General features: G+C 43.5%; 1 protein-coding gene across 2 annotated transcripts in view; it reads right to left on the reverse strand.

Moving 5' to 3' along the window:
- Positions 1-248: 248 nt before the first annotated feature.
- The window catches only part of LOC126259521 (mitochondrial DNA helicase), a 37,163-nt gene continuing 14,817 nt past the window's right edge, over positions 249-22,594 (reverse strand). For both annotated transcript variants that reach the window (XM_049956381.1, XM_049956380.1), the window contains exons 4-6: positions 1,828-2,129; positions 703-1,362; positions 249-598 (exon numbers count right to left, since the gene is read on the reverse strand). In XM_049956381.1, coding sequence (XP_049812338.1) covers positions 488-598; positions 703-1,362; positions 1,828-2,129 — 1,073 coding nt within the window. In that variant the 3' untranslated portion in view covers positions 249-487. The remainder of the gene's footprint in view (positions 599-702; positions 1,363-1,827; positions 2,130-22,594) is intronic.

Consider the following 22,594-nt stretch of genomic DNA (forward strand, 5'->3'; position numbering starts at 1 on the left):
TATGGGCTAATTTGTTACTCATAGCAATGTTGCTAGAGACTGAGTAAGACTACTGATAATAGACTTGTAGAACAAAATAGAGTAATTTCAAGAAATCATGGATAGCAATTTTAGACTGGTTGAATTATGGTTTCAACATTGTTCCTTGTAACTATAACGTCAATAGTTTAGCTCTGTGCAATGCCACTCTAATGATGAATTTTTTTAGTCATGTGTGTGAAAAAAAGCTTACCATGAAGAACTTTGCATTTGTGTGTAAGCTCTTTTTTTATTTTTGTAGGAAGTTATAAATATTATTGCAGGAATTATTGCTAAAAGTACTGGTTGTTTCAAGCAATGACATAGCCTGCTAAAAAGTATCAATTTCGACACAACAGTAAATCTAATGTGTTATACACTATGGTTCTTCCATTACTGTCCTTTATCTTTGCTCTTTTTCTTTTGACACAACAGTAAATCTAATGTGTTATACACTATGGTTCTTCCATTACTGTTCTTTATCTTTGCTCTTTTTCTTGTGATGTCCATAACTTAAACTGTCTTTGTCAAACTCCAAGGGCATCATACCAAGATCACCAGTATATCTGTTTTTGGCCACCTAGAATTCAAATAAACAGATAGAATAATTTAGTCCAATTTCAAAAGTTATTAAACCCACTTAACGTATTTATGTGAAGTTATATACACTAGTTACAATCTCACCTGTAAGTACTTTTTGCCTCTAACAGAAGTCAGTCTTTTGTCTTGTATTATAAGCACATTATCTGCCTCCTGGGCAGCTTTTGCACTACCAAAAATTGAATTTGTTGTTAAGTCATCAGCATCTCTCTCTTTTCTAGGATGAATAACCAAAGTAACATGACAGTTCTTCTTTGTGGCAAATGAGCGGAATGATGCAATTATGGCATCTTGTTTCCAAAATCTGTCACTGTTTCGTGGCTCTTCAGAAATTCCCATCATAAATTGGACATTATCAATAATTACATGGGCAATATCATGAACATAAGCTGCATGTTCAACGGCTTCCATTACAACACGTACTGGTTGTTGCCCATGAAAAGTCATGAAATAAATTGGCAATTTTTCAAAAACATCGGCCCAGTAATCAAACTGTTCCAAGTGTGTATCTAATGGTACTGTCGCCATTTGCTGAAGCATTGTCCTTGCTAAACGGGCATTACGTATTTCAAAACTCCCCCAAAGAGTATTTACACCTTGCATGGCTAGATCCAAGGAATACTCACTCACAAAGGTAGTTTTACCACTACCAGTGGGACCTGTCAGGACAGTGAATTCACCACGTCGGTGACCTTTCAATATTTTTGTTAGTGTTGGGAACCTCTTCCACTTCACACCTTGGACCTAAAAAATATAAGATGCTACAAAAACAAATTCTGCCAAAAATTATAATATATCATCAAACACAACAAACAAAAACGAAGACATAAAATTAGAAAAAGCAGTAACATACTGCACACCTAAATACAAAATGACATTATGCAAGACACAAGAGAAACATTTACTCAGCAACTGCTCAAACCAGGAGAGGCACACAATGATAGTCAGGTAAAAAAATTAAGGAATGAGTGAATCTTCAAGCTTTCATAATGACTCTGTTTATGAAAAATAAGACAGAAAACAGGAAAAGCATACAGATGAAGGAAAAAACCCTGGAAGACAAGGAACATGAGATGTTGGTAAAAATTTTGATGTGGTAATTGGATGGAAATTTGCAGTTTATTGATAAATAACAAAAATTATATTTGTAGCTATGACAACAACAAAGATGCAGTTTACCATAAGGTACATAAAATTAATGGTTATTACTTTATCTATGTTCTGCAACTCTGACAGAACATCTTCTCGTAGCGAAGAGAAGGTTGTAATTGCTTGGTGCCAAACAGGCTGGGCAGTATTTACAATTCCCTTCAAATCCTGACCTAGGTTTGACGCAACAGCAGCAGAAATTTGTTTCTCCGTTGGTCTGACAAAATAGCACCTCCGCTCACTCATCTTTTTAGCAAACATCCTTGCAGCATCCCAAGCTCCAACCTCATTTCCAAGCCACAGTACAATCTTATTGTAACGTTCAAGAAATGGTAACAGGAGCTGTGGTAAACTTGTAATACCTACAGAGTAAAAACACACTTTAGTAGTCAAATGAAAAATGGGGGATGGGAAGGCACAGCACATCATTAAGAATCAAAGTACAGTGTATAATTCCAGTAATTTAAATCGCTTAATAGTGGGCTTATTGGGTGTCCTCTAATCTATTACAAGAGATGACAAGCTTTTACTATTCAACATTCAGTGCTCAGCAGCAGAAGGTCGAACATATATATATATCTGATTTTGCAAGAATGGACAGCCACTAGCTATTAACTATTTCATCAGAGCCACAGAGTAATTTAAACATGTAAATGGCACCCAATATCAGGTCTAAAAAATAACAAGATGACTGTTTTTGGATCAATTGGAACGTATACATCTACAAGTTCAGACGATACCTCTCCTGATTTGTACCCTCCTGAAACAGTAATAAGCTTTACATATGAGCTCCTTGTCATACTCTACTTTTATGGTGGTGGTGGTAGTAATAGTAGTAGTAGTTTAATTCCCCACAGATCTCTTTTACAAGGATATTGGACATGTCTTGGTATTACAATTGAAGAACAGCAAAAATAAACTAATTCTGATATACAGACAAGAGCAAAATCGGCTATGCTTCAAAAATACTAAATGTGTATGGGAACTGGACCTACGTCCTAAACTTCTTCTCTGCCCCCCCCCCCTTTCTCTCTGTCCATCTCCTCTCTGTTTGTCCATCTCCTTTGCCCTCTTCCCCTCTCTGCCCGTCACCTCCTCTCCCCCTCTGTCCATCAGCTCCTACTATGCCTTTACCCCTCTTCCTCCACCCCCTTTATGTCTGTCCCCCCCCCTCCCCCCCCCCCACTCCATCTCCTCTTCCCACCATTTGCTGACCTTAAGCCTTCTTTACTGTTACTGCCAACAAAATCTTGATAGTGAACTGAAGTTATTTAAAATAAGTGGGTAAATTGGTTGGGATTATTGGCACACAGGGTATGAGAGACCTCTCCTGCTGATACAGGATAAGAGAGACCTCTCCTGCTGCTGGATCTGCGAGGAAATAGTTTTAATCTGCAAGTGGGTAGGATTACAAAGTTCCTGTTAAATCAAATTCTGTAGCAGTATTCTAATCATATGCCAATAAAGAGGACTAAATTATCTGCAGCAGAACGGCCTCAGCAAAAACCACCATGGGACACAGCCATTAGGTTCTGGGATTCAAGGATCCAATACAGCCAACAACACACCATACATTCAAGGAACTTACAGAGGGCATTGGCTAAATTGATTGGACAAACAGCTGTCCATCTGAAGAGGTAGTTTACCCAGTTTCAAAACTAGAATAATGACACTTTCTCATCACTGGGAAGGAAATATCCCCTCACTTCAGCGACGATTAAAATGAATAAGTATATGACATTGCCTAGCCATCAATAAGTGTTGAAGCATTTGGTTGTGCACCCAGTCTGGTCAAAGAGCCATGTCGGGGCAGAAAGCAAGGGTGCTGACAAGTCCGACTTGCTAAATGGGGCATTATAAGGCTCCAGGTAATGGAGAACAAAAGACAAAGGGAGTAATTCCAGATGGTGTTTGAGAAGATTGAATACCAGCAGATAGTGGACCAATGCTGAGGCCTGGGCGAAATTCTGAGCAAAATGCTAAGCGATACAGTCCGGCCTGGTGAGGATGACACCATTCAGGGAAATTCCCAAGACATCTATAGGAGGACATGGGTCAAAAATGCACCTGATCTTTGCCCATACCTGTGAAGGAGGAGTAGGCAGCCCTATAGCAGTGACATATCATTCACAACAAATCCATTTCTTGCATTTAATTAGATGACAGGCCCAAGCATGAGGCCATTTGAAAGCCAGGAGGTTGTCGAGAGATGGATGCTATTTCTAGCATTGGAGAGCATGATGGCAGTCTTTAATAGTCACAGCAATTTCAATTTCATGGATCCACCAAGGGACAGTCTTCCATTCAGGAGAACCCAAGGAAGAGGGAATTACTGAAGCAGCTGCCAAAAGAATGGCACTGGTCAAACTCTGTATGGACCCATCAATGCCATCATGTGGGAAAGACATCCCAATTTGCATTAGTAAATGCCCGTATGAAAGGGTATGCAGGTGAATGATGCTGAAGAAGAAGTAAGACAATTGGAAAATGATCACTGTCACACAAATTGTCGTGAACTCTCCACTGAATGGAGGGGAGGAATCCAGGGCAACAGATGGAAAGATAAATGATTAAAAAATGCTATGTGCTACACAACTTTGTGTGGGTGCTCCAGTATCGCGGAGGCTGAGATCAAACCCTGCCAGCAGATCTTCAACAATCCTACCCCAGTCAATGGCTGTAGTAACACTTCACAGAGGGTCATGGCCATTAAAATCTAGAAGGAGAAAGACAGGAGGAGGGAACTGTCAAAGGAGGGCAAGAAGAGCAGGAAACTTAGGAGGTCAGTCTGGGGTGACAAAGATTGCATATTGTTTCTGCAGAGTCTAAAAGGATCAGATCAGGCATCACCTCCATTGTGGTTTGAAGAGGAACCCACGACCTACACTCCTGGAAATTGAAATAAGAACACCGTGAATTCATTGTCCCAGGAAGGGGAAACTTTATTGACACATTCCTGGGGTCAGATACATCACATGATCACACTGACAGAACCACAGGCACATAGACACAGGCAACAGAGCATGCACAATGTCGGCACTAGTACAGTGTATATCCACCTTTCGCAGCAATGCAGGCTGCTATTCTCCCATGGAGACGATCGTCGAGATGCTGGATGTAGTCCTGTGGAATGGCTTGCCATGCCATTTCCACCTGGCGCCTCAGTTGGACCAGCATTCGTGCTGGACGTGCAGACCGCGTGAGACGACGCTTCATCCAGTCCCTTACACCTTCTAGAGCACGTTGGGTGGCACGGGATACATGCGGACGTGCATTGTCCTGTTGGAACAGCAAGTTCCCTTGCCGGTCTAGGAATGGTAGAACGATGGGTTCGATGACGGTTTGGATGTACCGTGCACTATTCAGTGTCCCCTCGACGATCACCAGTGGTGTACGGCCAGTGTAGGAGATCGCTCCCCACACCATGATGCCGGGTGTTGGCCCTGTGTGCCTAGGTCGTATGCAGTCCTGATTGTGGCGCTCACCTGCACGGCGCCAAACACGCATACGACCATCATTGGCACCAAGGCAGAAGCGACTCCCATCGCTGAAGACGACACGTCTCCATTCGTCCCTCCATTCACGCCTGTCGCGACACCACTGGAGGCGGGCTGCACGATGTTGGGGCGTGAGCGGAAGACGGCCTAACGGTGTGCGGGACCGTAGCCCAGCTTCATGGAGATGGTTGCGAATGGTCCTCGCCGATACCCCAGGAGCAACAGTGTCCCTAATTTGCTGGGAAGTGGCGGCGCGGTCCCCTACGGCACTGCGTAGGATCCTACGGTCTTGGCGTGCATCCGTGCGTCGCTGCGGTCCGGTCCCAGGTCGACGGGCACATGCACCTTCTGCCGACCACTGGCGACAACATCAATGTACTGTGGAGACCTCACGCCCCACGTGTTGAGCAATTCGGCGGTACGTCCACCCGGCCTCCCGCATGCCCACTATACGCCCTCGCTCAGAGTCCGTCAACTGCACATACGGTTCACGTCCACGCTGTCGCGGCATGCTACCAGTGTTAAAGACTGCGATGGAGCTCCGTATGCCACGGCAAACTGGCTGACACTGACGGCGGCGGTGCACAAATGCTGCGCAGCTAGAGCCATTCGACGGCCAACACCGCGGTTCCTGGTGTGTCCGCTGTGCCGTGCGTGTGATCATTGCTTGTACAGCCCTCTCGCAGTGTCCGGAGCAAGTATGGTGGGTCTGACACACCGGTGTCAATGTGTTCTTTTTTCCATTTCCAGGAGTGTAATATTGCCTGAGCAGACCAACGTACTGCAAAGAGCTGATCGGGTTCCAGCAGACGGCATGGAAACCAATAAGACTCAGTGAATGACTGTCCATGAAATGAGACTCCTGTAATACAACACAGGCTACAGAGTGGAGAGAGAAAGAAGAGACTGCAATTCTCAAAGGTGGTGACACTAACCATTACAGTTCCATTGGAAGAGGGTAGTACTACAGTCTGAATGGGCATTGAATGGGCCAGAATTGAGAATTATTCCTAAACAATCTCTGTCACTGATAAGGATGGAGTGAGATCCATGAATGTGAGAGGGGACCCTGATTGAGATGGAGGGGGCAACATGCCTTGGGATGTCAGGGAGAGGGGACAGGGGTGGGGGGTGGGGGGGGGGGGCTGGCCCTGAGACTTACACATCACCATCATCATCCTCTTCTCCTCCTCCTCCTCTGGAGGGCAAGAGGAGGTGTGGTCAGGAAGAAAGCAAGTTGCGGCAATATCAAGACCTAAAAGAGAATGAGCAACCATGAGGCCCACAGAGTTTGGGTCCCACATCCAACGTGAAGTAACAGACTTCTTGTCCTGGAGATGCCAGGGAGGAGAGCTCCTAGAGGGAGCCCCATCCCCAGTAGGTGCCAGAGAAGAGGGTTTTCTGGCCAAGGAGAAGGGGCAGTTCCTTGAAGGCAGGGAACGGGGACCACCAGGGAGGAGAACAGGGAAGGGGGACAGGATCGAGGTAAGGAGGAAGAGGAGGACAGGACACAACAAAAGCAAAGGTAGATAATGGAGATACCGGGCTGAGACTGTCGAATTTCCACTGGGCCTCAGAGTTGAACAGATGGTCAAGAGTTTTGAATTCCTGAATCTTCCTTTCCTTATTATACATTGGGCAATCTGGCAAGTGAGGATAATGTGAGCCGGAACACTTCATGCAACTGTGCGATTGGTTGCAAGAACTCCCAACATAGAGAGGCCAGCTGCAGTCACTGCAAATGGGATTTGCCTCACATCATGAAGACACGTGACCAAAGTGGAGAACCAGAAACAGCCCATGGGGGGTGGAGTATTGGGCTTCTTGTCATAATAGTAAATCATAACTTTAACTTTTTCTGGAAGGCCAGTATAAAAGAGTCAGTATCAACACAATTGTCTTAGGACCTCTCTGCACTTGCCAGACAAAACTGAAAGCCATGCCATGCCAGATTAGTCCAGAGTTCCTCATCAGACTGATAATTAGGTCCCTGTGAAAATAATGCTCCGTGTCAATTTAAAGACTGGTGAGGAGTAATACTCACCAGGATGTCTCCCAAAAGCTCACAAGCATAAAGGGAAGCTGACTAACTGGCAGAAGAGCAGGAACCACCTCGCATCTTACTAAGGGAGTCAACTTCACCAAAATTATCTTCAATGTGTTCAACCAAAAAGAGTGGTTTAGCAGTGGTGAATGTCTCCCCATCTGCCCTGGGTCAAACCAAGTAACAGGGAAAGGGTTTTGGCCCAAGCCAGCCACTCCTAGACATACACAAAGCAGTGACAGCTCAGGTACCAGAAGTGTGATCCCTGTGTTGTCAGTGGGCTCAGCCTGATGGGTACATAACAGTCCCTCTACACAGTCTGGCTACCATGTTGGTGACCTGGGAGAGGTGGAGGCTATGGCAGGGAAGGAAGGGGGAAGAAGGAGAGGGGAGATAAACCCACACTAGAGACACTAGGGAGGGAGTTCTTCCCAAATGACTCATGCTACAGAAAGATTTTTCAAAGGGAAGTCAAACCCCAAGAGGGACCAGAAAAAGCCAAAAACAGGGAGAGTGGAAAAGTGAGAAAAAACTGTAAAGGAATAGCAGAACTGAGGGAATAGCCAGGTCATCGTAAAGGGATACAGGGATGGAAAAGCAGCCCAGCAGGAATGAGAGGCTGCAAAACCTCCGGGCCACATGCGAGCCACACACGTAGCCACAAAAGAGCTGTGGACCCCCTGGACAGACAGTTTTTGTTTGATATTGTAAATAAGGAGAAAGAATATGCACTGAAGAGCCAAAGAAATTGGTACACCTGCCTAATATCAAGTAGGGCCCCCGCGAGCGCACAGAAGTGTCGCAACACAATGTGGCATGGACTCAACTAATGTCCGAAGTAGTGTTGGAGGGAACTGACACCATGAATCCAGCAAGACTGTCCATAGATCCGTAAGAGTATAAGAGGGTGGAGATATCTTCTGAACAGCATGTTGCAAAGCATCCCAGATATACTCAACAATGTTGATGTCTGGCAAGTTTGGTGGCCAGCGGAAGTGTTTAAACTCAGAAGAGTATTCCTGTAGCCACTTTGCTGTAACAATTCTGCATGTGTGGGGTGTCGCATTATCCTGCTAGGGCTGCCCAGGTCCTTCAGAACGCATAATGGACATGAATGGATGCAGGTGATCAGACAGGATGCTTACATATGTCACCTGTCAGAGTCGTATCTAGACATATCAGGGGTCCCACATCACTCCAACTGCACATGCCCCACACCATTACAGAGCCTCCACCAGCATGAACAGTCCCTTGCTGACAAGCACGATCCATGGATTCACGAGGTAGTCTCCATACCCGTACATGTCCATCTGCTCAACAAAATTTTAAGTGAGACTCATCCGACCAGGCAACATATTTCCAGTCAACAGTCCAATGTTGGTATTGATGGGCCCAGGTGAGGCGTAAAGCTTTGTGTCATGCATTCATCAAAGGTACACGAATGGGACTTCAGCTCTGAAAGCCCATTTCAATTATGTTTTGTTGAATGGTTCGCACACTGACATTTGTTGATGGCCCAGCATTGAAGTCTGCTGCAATCTGCGGAAGGGTTGCACTTCTGTCACGTTGAACAATTCTACTCAGTCATCATTGGTCCCGTTCTTGTAAAATCTTTTTCTGGCCACAGCAATGTCCGATATTTGATGTTTTACCAGATCCCTGGTATTCACAGGACACTTGTGAAACGGTCATATGGGAAAATCCCCACTTCATTGCTATCTTGGAGGTGCTGTGTCCCATCGCTCACGCCTCTCACTGTAACACCACCTTCAAACTCACTTAAATATTGATAACATGCCATTCTAGCAGCAGTAACTGATCTAACAACTGCACCAGACACTTGCTGTCTTATATAGGTGTTGCTGACCACAGCACCGTATTCTGCCTGTTTACACATCTCTGTATTCAAATACACACACCTATACCATTTTCTTTGGCGCTTCAGTGTAAATGGGAGAAACAACCTGTCTGAGTGTTTAAATGCCTTGCTATCATATTTAAAACTAATTGCAAGAAAGAAAACTAAACAGCACATTTTCAAAGTGCAGCATTTTCTTTTTTGCATTCGGTTTTAACAGAAAACCTGTACAGTGTTGTTTAAAAATATATATATCCTATGTCCATATGAATCTTTGTTAGAGTATCAGGTAAAAATGTGAAGTAAATCGGTCAAGAACTTTTCGAGATTTTTGGTAACATCAACTTCTCTTTGGATAGTAGTATAGATCTTAAATATCTATTTATATACCACATATATTTAAAAATATATGTAATGTTTGTTCACCTGAAGCTTTATTGGAGTATCATGTAAAAATTTGAAGTAAATCGGTCAGAATTTTTTGAGAATTTTGCTATCAACTCTCAATGTATTTTCACATATACAGGGCTATTCAAAAAGAAGGAACAGATTCCAAACATTTATTGCTTCAAACTACAAAAAATAGAACTACAATTCCAATGTTCCTGGAAAGAGAAAAGTTCAAATTTTTATGCATTCAATGTAAGTATCATGTGTTACATGACAAATATCAAAACAGAGCCTCATTTCCTGCCACACACGAAATAGATGGTCTCTTATTATCAAATTCACAGCTTCAACAATGCGATGTTGAAGACTTTCAAGAGTGTCAGACAAAGGGTGGATAAAAGCGGGCTCTTTCATGTAATCCCACAGCTAAAGGTCAGAAAGTGTGTGGTCTGGAGACCTGGGAGGCCACCGGCAATAAAGTTCATCTTCTGCTCCTCCTCTTCCAATCCAACATGCTGGAATGGTGTCATTCAGGTACAATCAGATATGCTTAGAGAATTTCTCTCACTAGCATAAAAATACTACATTTCCCAATCGCAGTTAATTTTGAAACAAGAATTAAATTAACTTTCAAGAATGTATTAAGTCCATCAAGGACACAAAATTGGCTATATATAGACAGAAATGACACTGAAAGTATTTTGTGCTGTTGCCACTGTTTTTGGAACTGATTTAGAGATATGGCAGAAGAATGAATTGCTTTGTTTTTAGAGAATTCATGTTACCAAGATTGTTTGATAAGGTTGTCAAACAGTTATAACTCGGAAAATTTAGTCCTAGATCGCATCTATGTGAAGCAGTCAAATAAAAACCGAACACCCACCTCAATGGGACCATAGAACAATACCACTCAAAAGTAATCACCACACATGTTAAGACAATTGTCCCACTGGAAAACAAGATAATCACTTCCTGCTTCATAGAACACAGTTGGCCTCTGACAAATCCACAACTGCAGCCAGTCTTGCATTTGCTGGTCTGACCGAAACAAATGTTCACAGCCTGTCTTTTGTCAGGTAACCAAAGATGTGCAACTCACTTAGTGAAAGGTCAGGGCTGTACGTAGGATGCTGCATTGTTTCCCAAACAAATTGCAGAAGTGTAGACTTCGTTTGATTGGCAGTGAGGGGGCAGGTGTTATGGTGCAAAAGGATGACTCCCTCCAACAGCCTTCTGACAGCCCCAGGACAAACAGCAAAGCAAACAGTCGAAACATTCCACGTCTCCCCTGCCAAAGAAGCCCAAAGCTGTTCACAAAAGTTCCGGTAAGTTCATAATGACCTACTACTCTGACTGCAGGGGGCCTCTGCTCATCAAGTTCCTCCAGTGTGGAACCATAAACAATGCACAGTGCTATGAGGACACTTTGCAGAAACTGGGATATGCCATAAGGCAAAATTTCCAGGATTGCTTTTGGACGGAATCTTCCTTTTGCATGATAATCCCACCTCCACACTGCCAAATACACAAGGCTATGATTCAAGTGATTTGGTTGGGAAACACTGCAACAACCTCCATACAAACTGGATCTTTTAGCATTTGATTTTAACATCTTTGGCAACCTGACAAAAGACATGTGTAGATGTCTGTTTCAGTTGGACCAGCAAGTGCGAGATTGGCTGCAGCTGTGGATTCGTCAGTGGCTGACTGTTTTCTGTGAAACAGGGACTGGTCATCTTGTTTCCCAGTGGGATAAATGTCTTAATTTGTGTGGTGATTAATTTTGAATGGAACCATTCCATGGTTCTATTGTGGTGGGTGTTCAGTTTTCATTGGGCTGTCCCTTACAGTAAACAATAAGAAATATGTTGAGAAATACCATTTAGAAACATTTAATTACACTTTTGTGATGAGAATAGACACTACAGTACCAAAACATGTAGCTACCTAGTTTTAACAAAAGCTGTATTATTAAGAAAACTTGAACAGAATTTTCAGTGTTTATGTCATACAATATTTTGGCATACTTCATGATTGTTGAAATTTCAGATGAAATGGGTTGTTTTTAAGAAAAAAACACAATAGGAACACTAAATATTCAATTGCGCAAAAACAACAGACAGTGCGGCACATAAGCAAAACAAAGTAAATTTAAATTTAACACTATTTAAATAAGTACTTTTTGTGGATAAAAGACATCTGTGTATCACAACTGGCAGCCATCTTTTGATATTTCACATTGTTATTATGAAGATACAGCTTTTGAACAAATAAATAAGGTATGTTACATTGTAAAGCTATTTTCATTACAACACAAAATATTTTGTACAGAGAAAATTAAAGCTGTCTCTTTAGTGTATCTGTTGAATGTAGTTGTGTTGCATGATAATGAGAGACAGGAGAGGCTGAAACCCAGTACTAGCACATCGCTAGTCCCATTGTAGCACCAAAGGAACCCTTGGGTTTAACATCTTCATACGAAAGAAATATCATCATCACCAATATCACACGCCCACAGTTCATGAGATACAGCAAAGAGGTTTTGGAATTCAAGCCAGAATACTGCCACAAAGTTTGGTGATCACGAACTTCATGACACCACCTAACCTACCCTTACCAGCCAAGTACTGAGGGTGAAAATTTCTATCACTAGGATTCAAACCAGCTACTTCCAGGTTGAGATCAATCCCACAGGTGTGTTTTAGTGACATCAGTTACAAAAGCAGCAATATTTTACACACGTGAGCAGAAGGAATCATTTTCTCTCACTAGCAACAGATAGTTTTAAGTGCAATACCTTTTTGCATTGCATTGCATTTCATTTCAAACATATTACTATTGTTGTTATTTACTGCACATTAAGGCCCCTCCACATGAATAAGCTAATGGCAGGAAGTTGCTGCCTCTGAATTCTTAAGAAACAGTTTGACATTCTTGCCACAAGATGTAATCCTCTGTGACTACTAGCCAAAATATCACTGCATGTAATATAAATTAACTGTATATTGCAAGGAAGATTAGGGAACTACAATACCATTGACATAGAGGTAATTATAAATGTCGACACACGTGATGCACCAAGCTTGAATAGCACAAGGATGGGGAAGGAAATTGGCCAAGTCCTTTTCAAAGGGCCCATCACAGCACTTGCCTTAACTGATTTAGGGAAAGCTGGATGGCGATTTGAAAATCACTCCTCTCTAATGCAAGTCTGGTATTTTGACCATCACACTACTTTGCTTGGTGGCACAGTGCAACTGAAGGATGTGTTTCACATTACTTACTGCAGTCATGTGTAACATCAAAAATGTATACACCTGTAACGAGAGATAAGTTGAGGTTCATATATGGAAAGTGTGGTTCTTCAGTGGATTCATGTCAAATTCATCCTTAAGCTGTATTGTTGCTTGATAATTCTAGTATGTGGCCATTGGTCTTTGGCCACTTCTCCTTTTGGCACAATGCTAAGACCATCAAAAAGTCTGCTCCACACCTGCAGGTAGTCCTTTGGAGACTGTTTACAAGCCTTGCTAAGATGTCATATGTGTAGACACTGTATTGATTACAAGCTTTTGACAGGCCAAATGCTGGTAATTGCCACCAGCGGGACCATCATCGTTCACAGGCAGCGAGCACACCAGCAACAGCGGCATTGCAATCAAGGGAACTAGCTTGCTTTTGCAGGTCACGTGCTCGTCAAGCACCCACGTATGTTCCTCCACCTGCTGTGTGTTTAAATCATGGCTCAACCTCCCACAGACAACTCTTTACTCAGATTCAAGCAAACGCTAACAGCCTGTTGAGCCTACACCACACCACACCACTGCTCCATCAGCTACCAGGGAGAACATTCCACATTGAGCAGCCAGCAGTTTCCATCAGAGTCTCTCACTTCCTATAACCCCTGTGTTCTCAGAGCTCCATGGCACTGTACCGCTAGTGCTACTGTGAAACACCGACCGTTTATTTATTCTAGTGTTATCACTGGACCAATGTCGCTATGGACTTTGATTCTGTTGTTCGCACCTGATCAAGATGATCATTTCAGTTGTTGCACTATGTGATCAAAAGTATCCAGACACCCCCAAACACACATGTTTTTCATATTAGGTGCATTGTGCTGCCACCTACTGGCAGGTACTCCATATCAGCGACCTCAGTAGTGATTAGACATTGTGACACAGCAGAATGGGACACTCTGCGGAACTCACAGACTCCAAATGTGGTCAGGTGATCGGGTGTCGCTTGTGTCATACATCTGTACACAAGATTTCCACACTCCTAAACATCCCTAGGTCCACTGTTTCCGATGTGATAGTGAAGTGGAAACATGAAGAGACATGTACAGCACAAAAGCATACAGGCCGACCTCGTTTGCTGACTGACAGAGACCGCCGACAGTTGAAGTGGGTAATAATGTGTAATAGGCAGACATCCAAACTGCATCAGGATCCACTGCAAGTTCATGACAGTTAGGCAGGAGGTGAGAAAACTTGGATTTCATGGTTGAGCGACTGCTCATAAGCCACACATCACACACAAATGCCAAACGATGCCTCGCTTGGTGTAAGGAGTGTACACATTGGATGTTTGAACAGTAGAAAAATGTTGTGGGGAGTGGGTATGGCGAATGCCTGGTGAACGTCATTTGCCTGCGTGTGTAGTGCCAACAGTAAAATTTGGAGGTGGTGGTATTATGGTATGGTCGTGTTTTTCATGGAGGGGGCTTGCACCCCTTGTTGCTTTGCATGGCACTATCACAGCACAGGCCTACACTGGTGTTATAAACACTTTCTTGCTTCCCGCTGTTGAAGAGCAATTCAGGGATGGCGATTACATCTTTCAACACAATCAACCACCTGTTCATAAAGCACAGCCTGTGGCGGAGTGGCTACACGATAATAATATCCCTGTAATGGGCTGGCCTGCACAGAGTCCTGACCTGAATCGTATAGAACATCTTTGGGATGTTTTGGAATGCCGACTTCATGCCAGGCCTCACTGGATGACATCGATACCTCTCCTCAATGCAGCACTCTGTGAAGAATGGGCTGCCATTCCCCAAGAAAACTTCCAGCACCTGACTGAACGTATGCCTGCAAGAGTGGAAGCTGTCATAAAGGCTAAGGGTGGGCCAACACCATATTGAATTCCAGCATCACCGATGGAGGGTGCCACGAACTTGTAAGTCATTTTCAGCTAGGTGTCCAGATACTTTTGATCATCTAGTGTATTCTGTTTTATGTTGAGCTCAGTTTTGTTGTGATGCTGTAATAAAAGTGTACTTAAAAGCAACCTGGTATCATCACTCATCAACCAGCTATTTGCACACAACCTTCTGCAATAAAGGATATAAAACTAATAGCTATACAGTTGAAACTGGCAAACAGAAGTAAACAGAAAAAATTTAAAGTATATAATGCATAATATACAGAAACCTGCATACAAACAAGATTATTCATGTTCAAATAACTTATGAGAATGCAGCCACGTGACATTTTCGATGACCCACAATACTTTGGCAGTTGTGCAACCTGCCACTTTCAAGATGCAAATGCAACAAGATGGAGCAGTGTAAGGAAATCTGAAAACTCAATATTCAGGGCATATGTGGATATATAATACACACACACACACATTCCCTCCCCCCTCCCCCCCCCCCTCTCTCTCTCTCTCTCTCTCTCTCTCTCTCTCTCTCTCTCTCTCTCTCAACACTACTGACACCACACACAAAAGGTGACCAATGTCAAAAGTTATCAACAGCGACTAATAATACTTTAAAAGGGAAGGAGGCCACTCACCAAAAAGTAGAAGCATTGAGTCACTGACAGGCAACCACAAAACAGAAAGAAACCTGCCTGTGCACCTTTGTGAAGCCTGCTGGACACACTATGCTAGTGCTGCATTTCAGCAGGTTGGCTACTTCGGGGGAGGTAGGGGTTGTGTTGGGTAGGGTGGGTAGAGGGAGAGAGAGGGTGGGACCAATGTGAGGGATTGGGGTAGGTGGCTAGTGGTTTGGGGGAAGGCAGCCAGTTTGATGGTGTGAATGGGGTAGGAAGGGGTGTCAGGTGTATGGGCTGGGCATGTGATGCAAGGATGCTGGTGCCGGTGGGAAGTGCGTACGCCTCAATGTCCAGTGACCCACTACCCCCACACATTCCACCCAACCGTTTCCCCTTCCTTCACAATATCACCCCTTTCAATTCACATCCCCATGTCACCATCATGAAACTTTTTCTTAGTCACCCTCATGAAACTTTTTCGCATGGTCACCTCCCCTTGGCAGTCTCCTCCCGAAGATCTGAATGAGGGTCTACTCCAGAATCTTTTGCCAATGGAGGAGAGATCATATGTTTTCAGTGTATTCTCGGCCTCGATATAGTGGGGTCAGTGAAGTGCCTTTCAGGTATACATGCCAACACTGCATGTTGATGAAGAGACAGAGAGAGTATATGAGGATATTGAACATGTAATTCAGTACGTAAAGGGAGACAAAAATCTAATAGTCATGGGGGACCCAACTTTGCTAGTAGGGGAAGGAGTAGAAGAAAGGGTTATGGGGGAATATGGGCTTGATACTAGGAATGAGAGAGGAGAAAGACTAATTGAGTTCTGCAATGAATTTTAGCTAGTAATACTCTGTTCAAGAATGGTGTCAAAGAGGGCAGAAGAGCGGACAGAGGTTCAAGGCACTGTATTGTCCTTGGGGTGGAAAACTGCCCCTAAAGGTGAAAGAATCAGCAATGATCAACAGGATGAGGATGTAGAAGGCAATGGAAACCACCTTCCTATTGACAACAAACCACACTCCCATTATACCATTTTCTGCTTCTGCTGATATTACCCTATACTCACATGACCAGAAATCCTTGTCTTCTTTCCATTTGCCATTGGTAGAATGAGGGGGACTCTTTATGCTGGAAACAAAGCCAGAAATTTTTCTTCCTTTTTTGCATGCCTGTCAAGAGCTCAGAACTGATCCCATGTGCAAACTCCTTTCAGAGTAATCCTTTCACAAGCAGCTTAATTACATCCCCCCCCACACACACACACACACATGGGGGGGGGGGGGGGAGAGAGAGAGAGAGAGGGGGGGGGGGGGGTAAGCATGGATGAGGTGGGTAGTCAGAGAGAGGAGGGGAAGATGGACAGAGAGAGCATTCAGGAGAAGATGGACAGAGAGAGTGCTGAGAAGGATTATTTTGTAATAAATTCTTATGCTTTTCATTTACAAACTTTTTTTCCACCTCCAGATCTTCTATTTTCAAAATATAACTATTCTGTAGATATGTGGAGAATTACAAAACAACTTAAATAAATGTGAAGGTATACCTGTCAATAAAAAGCTTTTGGTTTTCTCCTTAATCTCATAATCAGTGCCACTCAAAGAAGTAAAAAAAAAAAAAAAAAAAAATTGGGGTGATTGCAGCAGCCACTGCGATCCAACTGAGATTTGTTAACAATACTGCTCACAGACTTTAGGTTTCTGAGTGTTAGACAGCTGATAAGAGCACTGTGTAAAGTTACATATGGACTTAATTTAAATTGTTGGATAACATAAAGGACTCTCCTATTTCCCACGGCTTCACTCGCGTACTAGTTTGACGCTTGTATTACGCTCATCTCCTCCTCCCCCTATCTGTTTCGCCCTCTTCCTCCTCCACCTCTCTCTCTCTCTCTCTCTCTCTCTCTCTCTCTCTCTCTCTCTCTCTCTCTCTCTCTCATCTCCAGCACGCCATTCTCTCTGTCTCCCTATCTCCTCCTCCACCTCCACCTCCTCATCTTGTATCTTCTCTGCACCCATCTACCGGAGAAGACCATATCTGCGAACATATCTTTCTCCATACTTCCTCTGCCCATATCCTCCTCCCCTCTCTCTTCTCAGCTACTCCTTCCCCTTTTTCCTGCCTGCCCACTCCCCCATTATACCTTCCACCTGCCTCATGCGACTCCCCTTCTTCCTCTCTTTCTGCCTCATGCATCTCCCCTTCTTCCTCTCTTTCTCCCTGTCACCTCTGCCCCACTCTTGTCCCTCCCATCCTCACCCTTCTCTATGTCCATCTCCACCGCCCCTCTCTTGTGTAACTTTCTTCATCGGGCAAATTTTGCCTGTGTCTGATGTTGCTTGAAGCACTCAGGTAGACACAATCCATATTTTACATTATTCACATGACCATCTGGCCTCTCTCCTAACTCATTTGCCTGTACTGTATGTGTCTTTCTCAGAACAAACAATGCAGAATCTTGAAGCATACTTTTAGCTTGTTAACAATGGGACATGCATGAGGAAATGCCTTGCAGTTAGCCTGTATGCTAGAATACTGCTTTTCATTTTTGATAAAATCTCCAACTGCAGTCTCGAGAATTTGTTTTCTCAGCTTCACTACAAATGTAAACAAATTGGTTCGTTTGAGAGACACAGACCTAATTTTCTTGAAGAGCAAGTATGAACTATCACAAACACATGAAAAAATACCTTCTTCCACCATTCCACTGTTTACTGTTGAAAATAATAGTTGGTCACCAACTGATCTCCACAGTCAACAACAGTTTCATTTTTATTATAATCAAGTATGAGGTCAGGCTTCCACTTTTCTACCATTGCAGCTTTTTTTGCCTTTTTGATACTAATTGTCATGCTGTGTTTTGTAGACAGGTCAAACGCATCCCTAGTCTTTGTCCAGTGAAGTGCTACCACAAATTTTTTTCTCTTGAGTATCATTTGACCTCCTCTTAGTTTATCTTGTTTCAATTCCTATGGCAGCCCTCTACTATTCCTCATTACTGTGCCAATAACACAGATGCACTTATCAAACAATCTTTCAAATAACTTTGTGCTAGTATAAAGCTGGTCCACATATGATGTATGACCCTAATGTAGATAACTGTTGCAAGAATAACAGACTACTGAATTTGCACTATTATCTTTTCCTCCTGCACTGTTATACACTTTATGGTTCATAACACGGCCTGTTCCAGAATCACTTAGAATGAAAAACTTTATACCGTACCTGTTTGGCTAATTCTTCATACATACTCTAAATTGAATTCTTCCTATAAAATGACATAAACCTTTTTCAACCATTAGATTCTTGTCAGGGAAAAAACTACCCTTGCTTTACACTACAAAGCTGTCATAATAAGGCCGAATTTTGTGCAAAGAATCATGGTTTGATTGCCCTACGTATGTAATCGTCATTGCTATTTACATGCAGCATAAAGTAAATTGACGTAAATCTGTCTTTCTTTATGTTTTTTGTGTAGAAAGATAAATCAAACATTAGCTCATTGCTTCAATAGAATGTATTTGGTTTGTGCACAAGGCACATGGGAATAATTATAGCAAAAAAGTGATCTTGTGTAGCTTCATGACAAACCAACTGGCCCAAAGCAATTTGCCTACACAATTTAGAAATCATTCACCCTACATAATGGTTTGTTTAAATTTTTATGTTTTTTTTTTTTTTTTTAATGAAATTCCCGTCAATAAACAGGCTCCAACAGTCAAATGCAGTGATTTCAGCATCCAAAAATGCCAAAACAATCCGTACACCTTCAAAGACAGGTAGCTGGTGTTAATCATCATCAATACCCAGGCAATGATGTTGCTTTAAGACTCTTGCCATTGTGTACTGCCTCATTGAATGGGAGCTTAACAGTCTTCTAATTCATTTGATAGCTCATTTCCAGTTTTGGGACACCCTACCCACTTATATAGCCCTGCAAAATAGATAGGTAAAGTTACAGCACTAAAGCCACACAACACAGATTTGTGCAGGACAGCCTATACAACAGGGACTGGAAAAACCTGTTTGCTAGTATCTTCACTCATATTTAGGCTAGGATGTTATAAACCCACAGTGCTGATACTTGTGAACTTTGCTGTTCGTGTGGCAAATTTGGTTGGACTTTTCCCAGAACTCCACTCATGTTCATGTTTGACACACACAGTGCACACATTTTTGCCTCCCCCTCTCTCTGCCCCATCACCTCCTTTCTCTTCTCACTGTACATCTCCTCCTCCCGTCACTATCCACCACCTCCTCCCTATCTCTGTCAGTCAATCTTCTCCTTCGCCTTTTCTCTGTCTAGCTCATCCTCCCCCTTCCCCACTATCCATCTTCTCCCTCCCCCCTTTCTCTGCTCAGCCATGCCCATCCACAGGTGTAGCCCCTGCAAAGCACACTGACACTATCCCCACAACAGGCCCCCATCACTTTCTCTGTGTCTATCTTCCTATGGATTTCTATCTCCCTTCCTCTCCGTGTCCATCTCCTCCTCCCCTTTTCTCTGACTATCTCATCCTGCCCCTTTTCTCACTATCCATCTCCCACATATCTCTGCTCAGCTGTGCCTATCTGCAAATGCAAGTCAATAAATCAGACAATACAACTACCACACAACACACCACTCATGCACAGTAGCCCAAATATTGGCAGCTGGAAAACTGCTGTTTCCCATGACATGTAGGCTTCCCTGCAAAGCATGTTGATAAGGTAGGGCTGTACTAACCAAAACACACATCATGCAGGGCTGTTAAGATGTCGGATAAACCATTCCTTGCCCGACGTGTATGCTGCCCTGCAAGGCAGGTCGATGAGGCATGCTGATAATATTCCCAAAGAACAAGCCTGTCTTGTCTGGCACCCTAAATGGCAGGGGCTTAAAGACACATTTTTGCCCATGTTTCCACTTCTAATGGAGCTAGGATGTTACAAATCAAACAGTACTGATACTTGAATAGTTTGTTGTTTGTGTGACAAATTTTGCTGAAATCGATACAGGTGTTTGGGAGGAGAGTCCAGATATGCATACACACACTCTACTTTATATATATGCTACTCTTCTCTACCCATTTACTCCTCACTCAGCTCTGACCCACCTCCTCCTCGACCCCTCCTCTGTTCATCTCCTCATCCTTCATCCCTGTCCATCTTCATCTCCCCCTCTCTCTGCCCTCTGCCCATCCATCCTGGCTTCCTCTCTGTCCATCTCTTCTTCCCCTTCTTTCTGGCCATGTCCTCTTCCCTCCCCTCTCTGTCCATGTCTCTTCCCTCCCTCTCTCCCGACCTCCTCTTCCCCCCCCCCCCCCCATCAATCTACTCCTCCTCCCCATCTCCCTCCCTCCAACTCCTCTTCCTCCCCCTCTCTCTGTCCATTTCGCCCTCTTCCAATTTCTCTATTCACCTCTTCCTGTCTTTTTCCTCTGCACCTCACTCTATTCATCTCCTCCTTCCCCCTTTCCCTACCAATCTCCTCCTCCTCATCTCTCCATCCCATTTCCTGCCGTATCTCTGTGTCCCTCCCTCCCATCTCCCATCCTGACAGCCTATTGGCAGGGGCTGGAAAAAAAACATGTTTTGTCCTATTTCTGCCCCTATTGGGTCTAGGAGGTTATAAAGACCTTAATGCTGATACTTTTTAAGTTTGCTGTTTGTGTGCCAAATTTGGTTGAAATTGATACAGGTGTTTGGGACGAGATCAGGGATGGACCGACATACAGACATACATACATACATACGATAAGCTCTATACACATATAGGCATTTCCCAGTGGCTTCGCTCACACACATGTATGTCACATACATGGACCACAACATCTCCACCAACCTGTCTTTGTACATTTCCTCCTCTCCCACCAATGTACTCCTCCCATTCCCTCCCAGTCCACCTCCTCCTGCCCCCCCCCCCCTCTTCCTTTCCATCTCCTCTTGATCCCCCTCTCCCCTTCCATATCCTTTGCCCCCTTCTCCCAATCCAGTACCTTCCCCTCCCCTTCCCTATTCATCTCTTCCTGCCTCCTCTCTCTGTCCACCCATCTTAACCACCCTCCAGTCATGGTCATCTATGTGTGTAGCCCCTGCAAAATAGGATGATAATGCAGGTGATATTGCAACCACAATTCACTTGTGTAGGACAGCCTACACAATGGGGCTGCAAAACCAATTCTTGCCCGACAGATAGGCTGCCCTGCAAAGGGAGTCCAATATTATTCACACACAACACACCTGTCATGCAGGGAGCCTATATGACAGGGGCTGCAAAAACACTTTTGTGCTCATAGCTCCACTCCTACTGGAGCAAGGGATGACACAGCCACCAGTGCTTATATTCATGGTGTGTGGTGTCTGTGTGCCAAATTTGACTGAAATCAAGCATGGGGACTGGGAGGAGATCCCACACACACACACACACACACACACACACACACACACACACACACACACACACACACATACAGTCAAGTCTTCAGCCTCTTTTCCTTCTCATGCATCAATGTATTTACTTGTCAGGAGGTGAGCAGTTTTTACTTGTGTTACACTATCTAAGGCAGATAAAGAGCCTTCATGTTGTTTACTATTGCTTCCTTATCTTACCCAAACCAACACGAAGAATGAAAAAACTGCAGGCTAGTGACAGCAAACAATAGCAAGTTTCCTATTTGTTTTTACAGTGTTATGATAAAGAAATACGAGCATTAAAGAAAGTACGTGAAAATGAAGAAGTTAAATGAAGTTGATTTCAAAATCTAAACACAATCATATTGCTGTATGTAATAAAAGTTATGGAGACAGTCTTAAAGTATTCACTATGCTATAAATCTTTATTACCTATGGCTTCTAGCTTTTCAGCTAACAAAACCAAGTTTAGTTAGTAGAATGCCAAATCGTCTATTTCCGTTACAACTTCTACGACTTGTAGAAGGGAATGAGTGTGTAATATTTTGAATTGGAACCCACATCCAAAAACACACCATTTCATGCTGCATCTGTTCGAAAACATGTTTGCTAGGTAGGTTTGCAACAAGTTAGTCATGTTGAGGGGTGCTTATGACAGATTAGCTGATATCATTTGGTGTATGTCCTCCCTCTCTGACCTGGTTTGAGTCTCATTCACGTGTCTGGGAGTGTCAGAGCAACATGGTTGAGTTACACATCTGCAGAACATACCGGAATGATCCTTCTGAATGGCAAAGATAACTGTAATGGAAGAGATGCTCGTCACCTTCATCAAGATGATTCTCCATGATGTCCAATT

Source organism: Schistocerca nitens, chromosome 5 (genome assembly GCF_023898315.1).
Source record: "Schistocerca nitens isolate TAMUIC-IGC-003100 chromosome 5, iqSchNite1.1, whole genome shotgun sequence".
Lineage (NCBI taxonomy): Eukaryota > Metazoa > Arthropoda > Insecta > Orthoptera > Acrididae > Schistocerca > Schistocerca nitens.